Raw genomic sequence first — 19,847 nt, forward strand, 5'->3', positions numbered from 1 at the left:
TTGTGCCAGGTTAGGAGATACTTGAGTTTTGAAGTATATTTGTAGTATCAGTCAGGATTCTGGGAATTATGGACTGATAAAGAGGGTAAAAGGGATGCTTAGGAATGAGGGAATCAAGAGTATGTTCTATAGCCAGGCAGGGTAGTGCAGACCTGTAATCCCAGTACTTGGGATGCTAAAACAGGAAGATCACAAGTTTGAAGCTAGCCTCAGCAACTTAGCCAGGCCCTTGGTAACCTAGTGAGACCAAGTTTCCAAATAAATTAGGGCTGGGAGTGTAGCTTGGAAGTAAAATGGTTCTGGTTCAATCCCTAACATCACAAGGGAAAACTAGTTAGTTCTTTATTTGGGATTCTGGTGATATGTTGGTAGATATTCTTGGGGAAAGGACTAGAAAAGAGAAAACTTAGGTTTTGAAAGAGAAATATGTTCAAAACATGATTTAAAAAGATGATAGGAGATGTAGTACTGTGAAAGTTAATCATAGGAATGAGAAAAGAGAAGTCTATAAATTAGAACAGCAGGATTGAGGGGTGCTGAGAATGGTTGAAAAGACAGGGAAGGAAACTAAGAATCCATGTGGAGACCTGACTATAATACATAGTAGAAAAATGAGAAAACTTGGACAGTTAGGACACATAATAGAGAAGATAAGAGGCTACGTGTAAAGTATAACAAAGATTGTTTTGGCATTGGAAGACAAAAAGACTGTACTATGACATGAATATGAAGAATCTGGAAACTGACTTATAATATTATTTGGGAGAATTAACCTGGAATATAAACTTAAATAATAGGTATTTTTATGAACATCGTAATTGCTGTTTTTCTTAAGCTAAAATTTGATCTTTTAGTATACTAGTACCCTATAAAGACATTAGTTCTTCAATAACTTCATGCTTCAGATAAGTTTAACTAAAGCTCAACTTTTTACTTTGTCAAAAGAGGGAAAACTTGGAGTGGGAGAAATATTAAAAGAAAATAAAGAGAAGGTCAGTTGTTAGTGACATCCATTAAAAATAGATTCTTTGGTTTTTATTAACTGCTTATCCTAGGAAAGAAAGTTCTTTAGAGTCTCCCTTAATATTATTAAGAGAAGAGCAGATGTTGGTGAATTTTGTATTGTCCTCAGGTGACTTTTTTTTCCGTGTATTTTTCTTTTCTCTATCCTTATTGGGATATAAGCAGACTTTATCTAAATTTCATGTTAGCAATAATATAGACTCTCTTCCTCCCTCAAATCATAAAGCTGGAAGAGAGGTTAGGCATGATCTAATTTCACCACAGTATTATATAGTTGAGGAACCTGAGACTCAGAGAATTCTGTATACAGTAAACTTAAGAACAGGGGAAGTGTTTTCTCTTAATGAATGAGTAAATTGAGACTCAAATTTATTTCTGATTTTAGGGCACCTTTAGAAGCTTAGTGGTAGGACTTCTAAAGGCTAGGACTTGGCACCTGTTGTTTTTTTGATTCATAGTTGTCATCCTATGAATACTTAATTTGAGTTGCTCATGTTATTCTTTTGCAAATCTATAGGATTCAGTCTTTCTTGTTTCTTAGCTTTTATTTATGATATCTCACTTCCACCAATTTCAAAATAGCTGTCTTTATTCTCCTTCAACTCACTTGCTTTTTTCCTATCTTCCCTTCCTTTTCCACGCCCCCATCATTTCCTACTCTCAGGCCTTTTTTCTTAACAGTATCTTGACTTACTCATTCAACTATTTTAAAATAATCTCTTGCCTTCATTTTCACTAAACCTTATTTAGGTTTGTTTGTTTATTCAGAATTTAGCTGGGTGTGGTAACACATGCTTGCAATCCCAGTACTTGGGAGGCTGAGGCAGGAGGATCACAGGTTTGAAGCCAGCCTCTATAATTTTAGCGAGGCCCTCCAGAACTTATCGAGATCCAAATAAGAAATAAAATCAGGTTGGGTGTTTAGCTCAGAGGTAGAATTCTTCTGGGTTTAATCCCTAGTCTGTCTCCGTGTCTGTGTGTCTGTCTGTCTGTCTGTCTGTCTCTCTCTCTCTCTCTCTCTCTCTGTCACATACACACACACACACACGAAATGTTCTGTATATTCAGAATTTATAATTTTTCTTGGATTCCATATTCAGTTTTTCAAATTCGACTTAGTAAATGTAATGATAGCAATTACTTTTCTTTGAGTAGGTACTTTGCACCAGGCATTGTAATAGTAACTTTATGTATGTTATTTAATCTATCTACAACCCTGTAAGGATGTCACCCAACTAGTATATGTCAGAATTAGAATTCAGTGTAGGTTTTTTGTTTGTTTGTTTGTCTGTCTGTTTGTTTGTTTGTTGCAGTACTGGAGCTGGAACCCATGGGCATTCTACCTCCAAGCTACACTCCCAGTCCTATTTTTGTATTCTTTATTTTGAAACAGGGTCTCATTGAGTTGCAAAGGGCCTCACTAAGTAGCTGAGGCTGTCCGCGAACTGTGATCCTCCTGACTCAGCCTCCCAAATGCTGGGATTACAAGCATGCGCCACCACGCCCAGCTCAGTGTAGATTTAATCTGGAATCCATTCCCTTTTCAGCACACCAGCATTTTCTCTTGAGTAAGGTGTGAAATCCCAGTGTCATTGTTCCTATTAATAGATGCCAGTAGATGATATTAAAACATAGGGATTTTTATCTTTTGAATTAAAGCTTTTGGAGCTACTCTAATTAAATTGGTTTTGGGATTTTTACTTGCTTTGCATCCCTGATGTGCTTGAGAGAAATCACTGCTTTAGTACATACCATTACCATTGGAGAGACTATACAATATTTCATTCGTTATTCAACACATTTCTGGTTTATCAGTGGTATCAATTTCTATAATTATTTCTTAAATGCCTATAATGCTTTAGCTGGCATGTTTTTGTTAGTGCCTGTTTATATTCTGAGTTAAACTAGGGCAGGGATTAATATTTTAACAAGTGAGAAAACTCAAATGTTTATTGACTTAAGATCATGAACCATTAGTAGCAGAAACAGCACTCAAATCCAGGATTTAAGATTTTTAGCCTGCTGTTCTTCCTTGTAATACCTTTCCTAGAGAAGTTTGGTGTTATACATGACCCAGATAAATTGAAATCAAAATTGATTACTTACATTGATCAAGCCATTTACCCTCTTGTAATCTGTTTTCTTATCTCTAAAATGGGATACCTCTGCTTACCTTAGAATGCTGTAAGAATGAGATGCTACATGAAGAGCACTTGATTCCTGACACATAAAAGTTCTTAAGGAATAATTGCCCGGTAGATTATTATATATTGAGAACTGTGGGAAAGGTTTTTTACTTTCTGAATTAGATGCTTTTGATTTCTTATAATGTCAGCCAAAATTTCCCCTTCTTTCCTTCTCTTCTCTCTTTTCGCTCTCCAGTCTCCTCTATCCCCTTCCTCTGTTTCTCCCCCCACCTCTCATCTCACTATGTTACCTTGGCTGGTCTCCAACTCCTGGGCTCAAGAGATTCTCCACCTCTTGACTGGCTGGGACTATCGACATCAATGACAGCAGCCCCTGTCCCCTAAGCTATATGTTCATTCATATCTGATTAGATATTCTTTCATCCAGCTTTTAAATTTTACTGTGGCTATCGGGCTCTTAGGAAGGCTTTGATGAGCTACTCACACAGAAGAAGAAATAAAAGGCACACAGTAAAGTGATTTGCTCCAGTTCACAGACTACTCGAGTTACTAAGAACCAAAGGCCAGTTGTTTTCGTTATTTTAAATTAATGTTTATTTATTTACTTATTTGTGGTACTAGGGATTGAACCCAGGAGAATTTCTGCCTCTGAGCTATACTTTCATCCCTTTTAAAATTTTTTTTATTTTGCAACAGGGTTTCTCTAAGTTACCACACTGGCCTTCAATATGCAATTCTCCTATCTCAGCCTTCTAAATACTGGGATTACAGGTGTGTGCCATCACACCCAGTTATTAATGCTTATTTTTAAATGTTATAATTCATATACCATAGAAGTCATGCTTTTAAAATGTGAAGTTCAGGGGCTGGGGATGTAGGTCAGGGGTAGAGCACATGCATAGCATGCACGAGGTCCTAGGTTTGAACCCCAGCACTACCAAAAAATAAACAAATAAACTTAAAATGTAAAATTCAAGCTGGGCATGGTAGTACACGCATGATTGCAGGATTGCAGCCAGCCTTAGCAACTTAGTGAAGCTTTCCTCAACTTAGACCCTGTTTCCAAATAAAAATAAAATAGGACTAAGGGTATAGTTCAGAGCTAGAACATCCTTGAGTTCAATCCTCAGTACCACTACCAAACGGGGAAAAAAAAGATATAACTCAGTGGTTTTTAGTACATTCATTGGATTGGTACAATGATCACCATCAATTCCAAATAATTCATCATTTTATAAAGAAACTCTACCCAATAACAGTCAGTCTCCCCTCCTCCAGTTTCTGGCAACCACTACTTTCTGTCTCTTATGTATTTGCTTATTGTGAACCTTTTATATAAATAATACAGTATGTGATTTTTTTTTGTTGCTGGTTTCTTTCACTTAGCATAATGTTTTTAAGATTTAGCCATGTCGTAGTATTTTTCAGTACTAAACTCTCTTTTTTGGCCCAGTTTATTCCATTATATGGATATACCACATTTTGTTTACCTAGTCATCAGTTGATGGACACTTGGGTTGCTTCCAGTTTTTTACTATTATTTATAATAGTAAAAAGTAGTTCTTGCCGGGCATGGTGGTGCACGCTTGTAATCCCCATGCTTGGGAGGCGGAGACAGGAGGATTGCGCAGGTTCGAAGCCAGCTGCACTGGCTTAGGAGACCATGTTTCCAAATAAAAATATAAAATAGGTCTGGGAGTGTAGCCCTAAGGTAGAAGGGCTTCCAGGAACCCCAGTACCACCAAAAAAAAAAAAAAAAAAAAAAAATCCTGCCATGAACATTCACATACAGATCTTTGGGTGGAAATATGTTTGCATTTATCCTGGGTAAATTCAACCTAAGAATGGAATTGTTGGATAATATATGTTATGAATGGAATTGTTGGATAATATATGTTATGGTTAACTTTTTATGAAACCGCCAAATTGCTTTTTAAGTGGCTTCTTTGAAGTTTTTTCTTTTTCTTTTTTTATTTTTTTTTAAATTTTTTGAAGGGGAGTAAAAGGTTTATTGGAAGCAGCAGGGAATGGGTCAAGGGTGGCTGAACACCCCCAAAGGGGCTGGAACTCTGGGTCCAGCAGCTGCCTTCAGGACAATACTTGAGAGTAGCCCAAGCCGAATTGCCTTCAGGTGCAGGCTGCTTTCTTCCGGAGTCCACGCGATCTGCCAGAAGGGAATAGAGAAAAGTGGCCGAACACCCCATAGGGGCTGTCGGAACTCCGGGGTCCAGTAGCTGCCTTCATGAAGTTTTTTCTGTATTAGGGATATTTTCTCTTTTTAAATGTTAAAAATATTTTTCTAGGTTTTTTTGTTTTGCATATGATATTTTTCTATATAAGAAGTTTTGCTTTTAAATTTTAATTATTTTAATATATTTATCTGTCTGGCATGTATTGCTTCTGGACTTTGAGTCACTGAAAGGCTTTTTCTTCAGGTTGTAAAGGAATTAATTTATTTCTTTTTTTCCAGAGTCTATATGACTTTTCTTTTAATCCATTTGAAGTTTATTTTGATGTGCAAAGTGAGGAACAGATCCAATTTTATCTTTATCCACAGGTTGTCCAGTTTTTGTAACACCACTTATTAAAAAGTACTTTCCTTGTTGCATCATGAATTTCACCTCAATAAGGAAAACATCCCTTTCCTAACAGTAGGACAGGATGTACTACACCATTTATTTATTTATTTATTTATTTATTTATTTATTTATTTATTTTTGTGGTACTGGGGGGTAGAACCCAGGGGCTTTTCTACCTTCAGGCTATACTTCCAAACCTATTTATATTTTATTTGGAAACAGGGTCTCACTAAGTTGCTGAGAGCCTAAGTAGCTGAGACTGGCTTCGAACCTATGCAATCCTGTCTCAGCCTTCCAAGCGCCGGGATTATAAGTGTGCACCACCATGCCTGGCTATACCCTTTATTTTAGTGTTTTGGTACTGGAGATTGAACCCAGGACCATTTTTTTCTCCAAGCTCTATCCCCAGCCCTTATTTTTTAATTTTAATTTTAATTTTAATTTTTTTTGCAGGTCTGGGGATGGAACCCAGAGGTATTCAACCTCTGAGCTATACCCTCTGCCCTATATTTTATTGTTTATTTTAAAACAGGGTCTCATTGAGTTGCGGAGTGCCTCACTTAGTAGCTGGTGAATGAACCCAGGGCCATGCTACCTGAGCTACAACAACTCCTGCCCTAGTTAATTTTTATCATTAAAAAAGTGTCTCACTAAAGTACAATGCACTGGCCTCGCACATGCAATCCTCCTGTCTCAGCCTCCTGAGCACTGGTATTATAGATATGTGTCACCAAGCCCACCCTGCTGTGGACTACCCTTTTAAAGGCTATTAAATAGGACTGCAGGTTAAAGACCAACCTCAGCAACTTAACAAGATCCTGTTTTAAAATAAGGGCTGGTGAGCCAGGCGTGGTGGCGCACACTTATAATTCCAGCATTTGGGAGGCTGAGACTGGAGGATCTAAGGTTCACAGTCAGCCTCAGCAACTTTGTGAGACCCTCTGCAACTAAGTGAGACCCTGTTTTAAAACCATTAGCGCACACACACATACACATGCGTGCACACACACACACAAGAATAAAATAGGCTGGGGGTGTAGCTCAGAGGTAGAATGCCCCGGGTTCAATCCTCAGTACCACACACACACAAAAAGTAGAAATATTTGTCTTGCAGAGTTTAAAGCCTTGATTAATATATAATAAACGTTACTTGTTTTCTTCCATAAAGATTTGGACTAGATGACTACCATGACTTCCAGCCAGCCATCTGGTTGCTTTCTTTCCATTCTCTTCAAAGTACTGCTAATGAGGATATTTTTAAAGCAGTGGTGCTTTGATTTAAATGGCTGGCTGCAATTAAAATTCAGCATTTAGCCTTCACTACAAGATTGTTAGTCTGGAAAATTTCTAACAACTGTAACTAGGATTGCACTATGCAGTGATATCACATCAATAACTTTCTTAATAGACATAGCAAGCTAGTAGATATTGAAATATACTAGATATATGTAGGTTTAAGATATTTACTTTAAAACATAAGTTGTATTTCTTTTTTTCTTTTTTTTTTTCTTTTTTTCGGTACTAGGGATAGAACTCAGAGGCATTCTACCTCTGAGCTACACCCTTACCCCTATTTTCCATTCTTAATTTCAAACAGTATCTCACTGAGTTGCAAAGGACCTCACTAAGTAGCTGAGGCTGGCTTCAAACCCAGATCCACAACTTAGTGAGAACCTGTTTTGAAATAAAATAAAATAGGGGTGGAGATACAGCTCAGAGGTAGAATGCCCTGGTTTCATTCTCCAGTACTATGCCAAAAAAAAGTTACATAGCTTTACACAATTATAAAGCCAGCATATGGGCTGATATTTAGTTTTCAGAAAACTCCATCACCAATGTTCTTGTGAGGCATGGAGCATTTATATTGGTCAGAGTGATTCAGAAGAGAGTAGGACTCTCAATATGAAGAATTTGGTCGGGAATACCTCAAGTATTTTATTTTGCTCTCATTTTCCTTTTATATGCACTTGTGAGTGATGTATGATGAATCTGCGTAAGTATAAAAGCTCTTACATGAAAATAACACAAATTATTATATAACAATATGAAATGAAATTAGTTCTCAATGATTTATGTCAAACTTTAATTGTTCTTTTTGTTAGTGGTTCATCTTAATATTCACAGTACTTTGTATATACAAATTTCATCTCTTCTACTAGCAATAAGAGTGTGATCTACTTGTTTCCTTTGTTTGTTTGCTTGTTTTTTGGTGGTACTGGGGGTGGAATCCAGGGGCTTTCTACATCTGGGCTATCCTCCCAGACCTATTTTATACTTTATTTGGAAACAGGGTCTCACTAAGCTACTTGAGAGCCTCACTAAGTAGCTGAGGCTGGCTTCAAACCTGTGTGATCCACCTGTCTCAGCCCCCCAAGCACAGGGATTACAAGTGTGCGCTGCCATGCCTGGCATCCTTTTGTATTTTTTTTACTTGACCCAAAGTAGTTAGCACATAGGAGTGAGTTCAGTACACATTTGTTGGGTACATGAATGACACTCAGATATAATGGAAACATAATATTTTTCAACAGTTTAGAATTGTCCACACTGAATTTAATATGGAAGTAAATTGGAGGAAGGAGCTATAGACTTGTTGAGTATAGAAATAAGATAAAAAATTGTGGTTATTGATAGGACATAAAAATGAACTTATGACATATCTACATTGCTATATAATTCTGTATTTATATCCCTCTATCCATATTCTATTAAGAAAACAGCTTCAGTTGTTGTGAGGATTAAGTGTGTGTGTGTGGGGGGGGTGCTGGAATGGAACCCAGGGGCTTTTCTACTTCCAGCCTATGTTCCCACACCTATTTTATACTTTATTTGTAAACAGGGTCTCCCTAAGTTGCTGAGAGCCCCACTAAGTAGCTGAGGCTGGCTTCAAACCTGTGCAATCCTCCTGTCTCAGCCTCCCAAGCTCTGGGATTATAAGCATGTGCCACCGCGCCCAGCTGTGAGGATTAAATTTAGATGATGCTTATGAAGTGCCTAACACATACACATGCCTGGCTTATTTCATTTAATCATTTGCATTTCTTTATTAGACCAATCTTTCCTTAAGCATAAGAATCATGGTTCAAGGTATGTAAAAACTTTTAATTTCATTTTCTGTGTTAATCACATTAACTACAAGATAATTAGCTGAATTTAATCCAAAATGACATTTATTTATTTATTTATTGGCAGTACTGGGGATGGAACCCAGAGGCATTATACCTCCAAACTATACCCTCAGCCCAATTTTTTATTCTTTCTTTTGAAACAGGGTCTCACTGAGTTACAAAGGATCTCACTAAGTAGCTAAGGCTGGCCTCAAACCGCAATCTTCCAGTTTTAGCCTACCAAATGTGGGGATTACACGTGTGCACCACCACACCTGGCTCAAAATGGCATTTTAGCATATTATGATACATAGGTTTAGGAATGGAGCTACCCAGAGAATACTAATATTTCATAATACTAATACTTCATAATTTACATTTCATTAGGAGAAATGTAAATTAGTGTTCACAATATACTTTACAAACCTTTGGACTGTAGACCTCCCCTCCTTTTTTGCAATACTGGGGATTCTACCTCTGAGCTACACCCCCAGCCCTATATTATTCTTTATTTTGAAACCGAGTCTCACTAAGGTGTGAAGTGTTTCACAAGTTGCTGAGCTGGCTGTGGACCTGTGATCCTTCTGTCTCAGCCTCCCAGGTACTGGGATTACAAGTACACCACCATTTCTGGCTAGACCCATTTTTAAGTTGGAGAATCTCTATGCTTCCATTTTTCATGGTCTTTTAGAAAATTGCAGTCTTATATTGATAATTAAATAGAGAGTTTGTACTTTTGCCCATTCCCTATTCAGGTCAATGTTTAATAAGAATAGTACTTTGGGTGTCAGGTGTGGTGGTGCATGCCTTTAATCACAGTACTTGGGAACTGAGACAGGAGGATTGCAGGTTTGAGAACAGCTTCAGCAATGTACGGAGACTCTCCGCCACCTATCGAGACTCTATTTTAATGTAAAAAATAAAAAAAGGCTGGGAGTATAGCTTTGGAGGTAGAATGCCCCTGGGTTCAATCCCACGAAAGGAGGGAGGAAAGGGAAGATGGAATAGTACTTTAGAACTAGGAGCTTAGAGAGCTTTTCTAGCATAGTCAAGGCCATAAGTTCCATTCCAAGCTTGCTTTAAAAAAAAAAAAATAGCATTTTGAGTCTTAAGAGCATTTCATTTAACAAAATCTGTGTCCTGGATATCATCTTTGTGAATCCTTCCCTGACTTGATTTTATCCTCATATGTGCCCTTGCTTATGCAGCTATAATATATGCTATTTATTTTTCCCCTCCCTCCCAGAAACTCTTTGAGGGCGGGGACAAAGTTTTTAAAATATATTTATTTATTTTCAAGGACAAGTTTTAATCAGTAGAAACTTCTACTGTGCTTGTTTTTCTAGTGTCCAAGAAGTATATGTGGGCCTGCCATTTAGGGCATATGCAAATCTTTAATTGAATGGGAATTAAACTAGCTGCTTAAACAGTATAAGCAAGTTGTGACTAGATGATGTCTCTAACATAATTATGTTAAAGATACTCTTCTCTGCCTTTGAAATATGCCTTTATTATTATGGCTCATCATGGTGTGCAGATGAGTCTGAGGATGGAATTGTATGGTGGTTAGTCTTGTTGGTTCTTAAACTCTGAGCCCAAACCTATTTGCCTCCTTCTAGTTGTGGTGGAAAAATAGCTTACATAGTTTCTTTTTGGTGGTACTGGGGTTCCTGGAAGCCCTTCTACCTCTGGGCTACACTCCCAGACCTATTTTTATATTTTTATTTGGAAACAGGGTCTCTTAAGTCAGAGCAAGCAGCTGGCTTCGAACCTGCATGATCCTCCTGTCTCGGCCTCCCAAGCTCGGGGATTCGAAGCGTGCACCACCACGCCTGGCTAGCTTACATAGTTTCTGATTGCTGTGTAAGGAAGGCCACACATGCTGATTATAAGGATGAGCAATGATTAACCCTAGTAAAACATCCAAAAGCCTTGTCTTTCTGCTCTCTAGTTTTCATTAATGGTATCTCAGTGGCTGTTTTTGTTAAAGCCCACATCATTTTAGAAAAGTTGTCATATATAACAAACTAGATTCCCCTTCCTGTCTTCATTAAAATTTGGCTTTTTTCCCCCCTGTGGTACTGCGGATGGAACCCAAGGGCTTTCTACCTCCGAGCTACAACCTCAGCCCTATTTTTTGTTCTTTTATTTTTTTTTTTTTTTTGAAACAGGGTCTCACTGAGTTAGTTGCAAAGGGCCTCACTATGTAGCTGAGGTTGTCCACAATCCTTCTGTTTCAGCCTCCCATATGCCTGGATTATTAACATGCACCACCACACCCAGCTGTTATCCACACTTTAAGAAGATAAAGTCAAGCTTGCACCAATTCTTAGGTAGTAAAGCCAGGAAGGGAATCTTAGTTTGTTAAAAAGGATATATCTTTTTATCTATTCTTTTAGCTTTCTAGAAAAAGTAAGTAAGAACTATGTTATTCTTATGTTGGGTGAGTAGGGGAAATAAAATTTAGCCATTGTTTTCTTAGACAAAGAATTTTTATTATTAAAGGTGTAAGAGTATAGCTCTTCCCGTACCACGGCCATCTATCTTTATCCTTTTTTTTTTTTTTTTTTTTTTTTTTTGGTGGTACTGGGGGTGGAACCCAGAGGCTTTCTACCTCCGGGCTATACTCCCAGACCTATTTTTTTATATTTTATTTGGAAACAGGGTCTCACTAAGCTGCTGAGAGCCTCACTAAGTAGCTGAGGCTGGCTTTGAACTCGTGTGATCCTCCTGTCTCAGCCTCCCAAGTGCGGGGATTACAAGCATGAGCCACCATGCCCAGCTATCCATGTATTTTAAGGAAAGTATATTTTTGTGTGGTCTGACTCAGCAGATTGGAATTTCTCATTGACTAAGTATCTTATGTGAAATGATTTTAAGTGAGGTAAGGTTTTGTTTATTTGGTTAAAATAATGTCATATAAATATCCTGGCTCTAAATGTCCTAACACAGAACATTCTGTGAAATGCTTTTATTTCTACTTTTGGATTTGTGATGTCCAATTATAAGATGATTTAAAATTCTTACTACGGGCCAACAGAATAGTCATAGGATAGGAACTGGGATTTTCAAGCATGTGGTAAATCAGTACCTAGTAAGTTGGAACTCTTTAAAGAGGGCTCTTATGTTCTTTCCCTGGGAATGACATCAAATTCTCCCTTCTTTCTTTATGCTCCAGCTCCCTTTTATCATTATGGTTACATTGGTAAACCTTGACTTTTTTCTTTCTCTCTGGTGCTTAAGCTCTCCCTACAGCAGGAGTAAATCCTATTTTATTTCTTCCTAAGGATTCTGAGTGTTCATTGCCAGATTTGATGATTTGAAGAATGGGGAAAACCTAATATTGAGGATAGTTAATAATCTCCCGAATCCTGACTGATACTACAAATATACTTAAAAACCCAATGCCTATTTAATTCTCTCTGCATTCTCCTATACCTAAATATCTCTCAACCTGGCACAAGGTATTCAAGGACCAAGTTCCAAAGTTTATCTCTTCAACACAGCTCTTTTCCCTCTCCAGAAAACTGTTTTCCTAGAGCAGTTTAAGTAGCTACTCCCAATGCCTCACTAATGACATTAACCCAACTATCTACTTGCTTTACCCAAATAATATATATTATATATAATATCCCATTATACATACGTTATTTATAATATCCCAAATAGAGATAACTGGATACGTGTGTGTGTGTGTGTGTGTGTGTGTGTGTGTGTGTGTGTATGTATATACATATACTGGAGATGTGTGTGTGTATATATATATGTATATATGTATATATATGTGTGTATATATATGTATATATGTGTGTATATATGTGTGTATATATACATATATATGTATGTATACACATCTCCAGTTAAGTAAATAAAATATATATGTGTATATATATATATACATCTCCAGTTAAGTAAATAAAATGTTGAAAACATATCTCTGATGTTGGGACAACTGAAAAAATATATATACATATAAAACAAAATTTAAAAACTGTTTTATGGCTGGGCGTGGTGGCACACACTTGTAATCCCCGCGCTTAGGAGGTGGATGAGACAGAAAGGTCACGCAGGTTCAAAGCCAGCCACGCTGGCTTAAGAGACCCTGTTTCCAAATAAAAATATAAAAAAATAGGTCTGGGAGGGTAACCTGGAGGTAGAAGGGTTTCCAGGAACCCCAGTACCACAAAAAAAAAAAAAAAAAAAAAAAAAAGCAATATAATTAATAAATGCTGTTTAAAATGTCTCTTCAGTTCTTTTTCCTTAAAGCATATCTGACCAGAAATGAACAAATAATTGTGTTTTAAAGTCATTCAGAATAATTTCTAATATACTGTTAACTTGTTCCCTTTTTTGTTAGCAGTGGCGATTGATCTTTATAAAATGCTTAACACATACATAAAACAAACATTAGTTAGCTCATTATTTTTGTAGTACCAGGGACTGAACTCAGGGACATTCTACCATAGAGCTACATCCCAACCCTGTTTTCTTTTTTATTTTGAAACAGAATCTCACTAAGTTACTATGCACTGGCCTTGAACCTGTGATCCTCCTGTCTCAGCATCCCAAGTACTGCGATTATAGACATGTGGCCACTACTACTGCTAAAACAAATTATTTATTTATTATTTTTATTTTATTTATTTTTGTAACACTGGGGATTGAACCCCTGAGCTACACCCCTAGCCCTGTTTTATTTTTTATTTTGCAATGGCCTTACTACATTGAGGAAGACCTCACCAAGTTGTTGATGCTGGCTGTGGTCCTGCAATTGCCCTGTCTCATGGTTCACACACATTTACAAGCATGTGCTACCATGTCTGGCTCAAATATTATTTAAGTAACTCCAAAGTTGGACCTATATAATATGTATATTCAAAAATGTCTAGCTTCTGCCATTTTCCCTTTCAAAGCCCTACACGTAACCATTTTTATTAGTTTTTGTTTTATCCTTGCACTCAGCTACATAGTATTTTGTGTGGATATAGTACAGTGTATTCAACCAGTCTCTTGTTGGTGGCTATTGGGATCTTACCATCCTTTTCTATTTGAAATAGTGCTGAAGTGAACAAACTTATACGTTGATTCTTTGGTAGTTGGAGGGTTCGGGTTTGCTTTGTCTTTTAAGTTTCTGCAGTTTTATTATTAAAATCTTATAATACATTGAGCTTCATGAATCTGTAGTTTGTTATTTCATCAGTTCTGAAAATTTCAGCTGTTATTTCTTCAAATATTACTTTTATTCCATTCTCTTAATTCCTTTTGGAACTTCAATTTATTTTTATTTTTATTTGTTGTTGTTGTTTTGTTTTGTTTTGTTTTGTTGGTACTAGGGATTGAACCCAGAGGTATTCTACCTCCAGGTTATACCTTTCAATCTGGTTTTTTTTTTTTTTTTTTTTTTTTTTTGGTGGTACTGGGGATGGAACCCTTCTACCTCTGGGCTACACTCCCAGACCTTTTTTATATTTTTATTTGGAAACAGGGTCTCTTAAGCCAGTGAGACTGGCTTCGAACCTGCGCCTCCCAAGTGCAGGGATTATAAGCGTGCGCCACCACGCCCGGCTTTAATCTGCTTTTATTTCTCATTTGGAAACAGGGTCTCACTAAGTTGTGGAGGGCTTGCTAAGTTGCCAAGGCTGGCTTTGAACCTACCATCCTCCTTTTCTAGCCTCCCAAGTACTGGGATTACAAGCATGAGCCACCATGCCTGGCTTGGAACTCCAATTTGACATGTGTAAGTCTTATTCTCCCCTTCTTGTTTCTTAATTTCTTTCATGGTTTTCCATCTTTCATTATCTTTATCTATCTATAGTGTTTCTGGGTCCTAGAATGTTTACTTGTAGTCACTTCTCAAAGATTAGAGTTGAAGAAATTGAGGTTAACAAAGGTCACAAACTTGTAATTATTGAACTAGGAACTTAAACTAAGATAATATGTCTTCAGAACCCATACTATTATTCATAAAACTAAACTACAGTAATTTTAACCCAAAGTTTTTAGTTTTGGTAGTCCAAGTCCTAAGCCTTTTCTTTTGTCACATCTGTTTTTGGCGTTGTATCTAAGAAATTGTTACCTAGCCTACCATCATGAAGTTTTATTCTGTGTTTCCTTTTCAGGGTTTTATAGTTTTAGCTCTTATGTTTAGGTTTATGATCCACTCTCATTATGTGTATTATGTGAGAAAAGGATTCCATTTCATACCCCCCAAATTTGTTTGTTTGGTACTGGGGGTTGAACCCAGAGAGGCATTCTGCCTCCAAGATACACGCTCAAGCCTTTTTTTTTTTTTTCTTATGAACAGGGTCCTGCTAAATTTCTGAGGGTCTTGTTAAGTTGCTGAGGCTTGCCTTGAACCTGTGATCTTTCTGTCTCAGCCTTCCAAGTACAGGCATATACCACCACACCTGGCCAACTACATACCTTTGCATGTGGATGTTTATTTGTTCCAATATCACATCATTTTTTGGAAAAACTATCCTTTCCCCATTGAATTGTCTTGGCCCTCTTTTTGAAAATCAGTTGACTGTAATAGATGTTAAGGTTTATATCTGGACTCTGAAATCCATTCAGTTGCTTTATGTGTTTACTATAAATATACCTGTAAACAGTCTTAATTAGTATCGTTTTTTTTAGGGTCCAATTTTCTTGTCCTGGAAACCTTATTAGATTTAAGTGAAGGGGATTGTATTTATTAGACTCAAAGCCACTTAATAATAGTAATAATAAATATCGAGGCATCAAGCTAAGTTCTTTATGCACATTGACTCACTTCATACTGTAAACAGATATTATCATTAATGTATCAGGTTCTAGGAATGCATTGGTAAAAAAAAAATGGGGAATGTTCTTGCTCTCATGGATCTCACATTAATGCCAAGTTAGATGGAGAATAACAAGAAATATAGAAATAAAATAGTCTTAGAAAACTACTGATTTTATGATAAATAGTAAAATAAACTAATTTGAGAGCAACTAAGTGATGAGAGGGCTACTTTGATTCTAACAACACCCAAGTCTGTGTTTTAAGTGTTAGGAACTTGTAAGGAGTTGTACAGTCATGGTAGGAGCTATAAGGAATTGGAACTCCTTTGTCATCCCAAATCATGTATTCTATCTGTATATTCTTATGTCTCTCAACTTGAAGAACTTCAAAAGTTCTCAGTGCTCAGACCATACCCTCGACCACGTAAGTTAATTTCTAGAAGTGAGACCTAAGCACCCGTATTTTTTAAAGTTTCCCAGGTGATTTCCATTGTTACAGAGATTGAAAACCACTGACCTGGTTCAATGCCTGGAACAGACTAGATATCAATATAGAAAATGTATCTCTGTTGGAGATAACACCCCTAACTACCCAGTTACTCCACTGTAATTCTTTCCAGTATTATTGTCAACCAAGAATGCTTTTGTATAAAGTTTTTAAAGGAATTTTGTCATATATTTTATATACTCCATTAAGCCTCATAGTATATATAGGAAGATGTCTGGCAGGAGCAATATATTACTATAGAACTCTGAATTTTCTCCATTGTGAGGAAGAAGATTAGGTATGGAAATGGGGAAGGCTCAGAATTTCTCTCCTAAGGATGAAGATACTTTGAAAATAGATATTTATTGGTTAATTCTGCTTTTCACTTTATTTTATGGTACTTGGCATTGAATCTAGGGGCATTCTACCTCTGAGCCACACTCCCAGCCCTTTTTATTATTTTTATTTTGAAAAAGGGTCTTAAGTTACTGAGGGTCTCACTAAGTTGCTAAGACTGCCTCAAACCTGCAGTCTTCCTGTTTTAGTCTTCCAAGTACTGAGATTACAGGCCTATGCCACTGTACCTGGCTAAAATTTGCATTTTTTTGTAATCACAGTCAAAAAACAGAAGTTAGAAAGGAATATACACTGAATTTTTTTTTCCTCATTTCCCTGTCATACTTTCCTCCCAAGATGTGATCAATATTATATTACTATCCTTCCATAGATATTCTAAACATATAAAAATTACATCTAAGCCAGGCGTGGTGGGGCATGCTTGTTATCCCAGCATTTGGAAGGTGGAGACCAGAGGATCATGGTTTGTGGACAGCCTCAGCTACTTAGCAAGGCCCTTCGCAACTCAGCCCCTGTTTCAAAAATAAAAAGACTAAGCCAGACATGGTGGCGCAGGCTTGTAATCCCTGTGCTTGGGAGGTGGAGACAGGAGGATCGCGTAGGTTCGAAGCCAGCTGTGTTGGCTCAAGAGACCCTGTTTCCAAATAAAAAAGTATAAAAAATAGGTCTGGGAGTGTAGCTCAGAGGTAGAAGGGCTTCCAGGAACCCCAGTACCACCTAAATAAATAAATAAATAAATAAATAAATAAATAAATAAATAAATAAAATAAAAAGACTAAAAAATAGGGCCGGGGTGTAGCTCAGAGGTAGAATGCCCCTGGGTTCCATCCCTAGTACCGCAAAAAAAAAAAAAAAAAAAAAAAAGTTACATCTACACACACATAAAATTGTATTTATGTATGTGTGTATACACACACACACACACACACACACATATCCTAGTTTACAAGTATGCACATTGTATTTGTCTTTTTACTTAACAGTGTATCTTGGTTTTAATATAGAGTCATTTGTAAAGAGTTTCATAAGTATATAATTTGTTCCTTTTTATAACTGAATATTATTTATGTATTATAATTCATGCAGTCCCCTGCCATTGGATAGTTAGGTTGTTTCTAACTTTTCTTTTTTTTTTACAAACAGTACTGCACTGGCTATGTAAATCATTTTACTTCTGTATGTACAGATCTTCACTTAAATTTCTAGAAATTCAGATACTGATATTGCCATTTGGCTTTCTGTGAAGGTTGCCTATTGGCTGGTTTGGAAATGATAAAGAAGCATGAAATAGGGTGGGAGAGACTAAAGATGTGAAGAAGTAACAGTGACCAAAAGTGATCTTAGTAGGAATGACCTTATGAAAGGACTAAGTCTATGGCCAAGATTGAGAGAGAGCTAACAGATTTTATTGTGTGTATATGCACAGAATTTATTTGTGATTAAATATATACTAATGAGTTGGTTTATATAGTCCTTAATTTTTAATCTTAAATCCATATTTGAATTTATTTAAGTATTTAAAAAAATTTTTTTTTGTGTGTGTGTGTGGTTCTGGGGATGGAACCTAGGGGAATTCTACCTCCGAGCTACACTCCCAGACCTATTTTTTATTCTTTATTTTGAAACAGGGTCTCGCTGGGTTGCAAAGGGCCTCACTAAGTAGTTGAGGCTGGCCACGAACTGTGATCGTCCTGTCTCAGCCTCCAAAATGCTAGGATTACAAGTGTGTACCACCACGCCCAGCTTTAAGTACATTTTTAATGTGAAACTTTGTGATGAACTCCTCATTTCTTTAAAGTACTTTTTACTATTTTCATTTAAGATTTATGTTTAATATTTGTTGGTCAGGATTTTTATCTTCTCATGCATAACTATTTTTTACTTGAAATACCTCTCTTTCTTACTTTCTCTTTTTCTCCTTAGCCCTGGAAGAAAGCGGGACTTTTCCCCTGTGTCTTGGAATCAGTACTTTGAGTCCATGGAGGATGTGGAAGTAGAGAATGAAACTGGCAAAGATATATCCTCTGCAATGTAGTGTATTGATTAGTAAGCTTGTGATGTTATCTTGTTAGAAGACTTGTATAATTTCTAAAATGTTCTCTGTTCCTGCTGTTTATTTCATTTTATTTTTCACCTGTTCTTTGTATTGCATGGAATATTACCTGTAAGTCCATGCCAGTATCTTTTTGGCTATAATTTTTAATTCATGGAGAGAAGATTAAAAATTAATTTTCTGAAGCTGTTATATCTCTTGGAGGTCTAGGAGACAATTTCAAGAGTTTCTAGAAACCAGGGACTTATGTTCTAATTGGTGCAAAGGAGTTGATATCTCAAACATCTCTTTGAGTTACTTTTTTTTTTTTTTTGGTGGTACTGGGATTCCTGGAAGCCCTTCTACCTCCAGGCTACACTCTCAGACCTATTTTTTTAATTTGGAAACAGGGGCTCTTGAGCCAGCATAGCTGGCTTTGAACCTGTGCGATCCTCCTGTCTCCACCTCCCAAGTGCGGGGATTACAAGTGTGGCCACCATCCCTGGCTATTTGAGTTACATTTAAGTTTAAAAGTCTGCAATTTTTCATATAGCTTGGTGCTGTCTAGATTTTTTTTTAAATATTATGACTAATCAAAAAATTTAGTGCGAAAAAACTTAATGGTGTTATCTTTAACTATTCATACACTTTTCGAGTTTACAAGAGTGGTTCAGAGGGTCCAGTTCTGCTCCTTCTGCACGGAGGAGGCCATTCTGCCCTTTCCTGGGCTGTGTTCACAGTAAGTAAGTTATTGATGATAGAAGTTCATGTTGTTGCAATCATTGTTTACTTCTGGGTAATTTTGACTAGCCTAAATTTTTGTGTGCTCATTCTTATTGCTTGATGTAAGAAGGTTAGGGATGGCTTAAATTCCAAGTATTTATCATAGTAGGCTCAAGATCACCTTCAGATAGTTGGTAAACTTCTGGATATATGTGCACCGGGATGAAGGGAAAGGAATTTGTGCTTTGTTGAAAGTGGAGCCTATATCAAAATAATTAATAAGTAGACATTTTATTCAGATACTCTAGAAAATGTCACTTTATTTCTTAAATAGAGTCTATGTGGTTATTTCGCACATAGAGATGTCTCACAAATATTTGGAAATTTTCTTTTTTAAAGTGATTCATTATATTATGATGGCATTTGTTTGTTTGTGTGTTTGTTTTGTTGTTGTTTTTGCGGTACTGGAGATGGAACCCAGAGGCATTCTACCTCCGAGAAGCACCTCTAGCCCTATTTCTTATTCTTTATTTTGAAATCGGGTCTCACTGAGTTGCAAAGGGCCTCACTAAGTAGCTGAGGCTGTCCGTGAACCGCTATCCTCTGGTCTCAGCCTCCCGAATGCTG

At 36.9% G+C, this 19,847-nt stretch overlaps 1 protein-coding gene across 1 annotated transcript in view; it reads left to right on the forward strand.

The window, feature by feature from the left end:
* PPME1 (protein phosphatase methylesterase 1) overlaps window positions 1-19,847 on the forward strand; it is a gene marked incomplete at its 5' end in the record, with an annotated part of 46,828 nt that overhangs the window by 1,088 nt on the left and 25,893 nt on the right. The window contains 2 exons of the mRNA XM_080692832.1: window positions 18,389-18,496; window positions 19,146-19,236. Coding sequence (XP_080548958.1) covers window positions 18,389-18,496; window positions 19,146-19,236 — 199 coding nt within the window. The remainder of the gene's footprint in view (window positions 1-18,388; window positions 18,497-19,145; window positions 19,237-19,847) is intronic.

Source organism: Muscardinus avellanarius (genome assembly GCF_963383645.1).
Source record: "Muscardinus avellanarius genome assembly, chromosome: 1".
In the NCBI taxonomy this organism is placed as follows: domain Eukaryota; kingdom Metazoa; phylum Chordata; class Mammalia; order Rodentia; family Gliridae; genus Muscardinus; species Muscardinus avellanarius.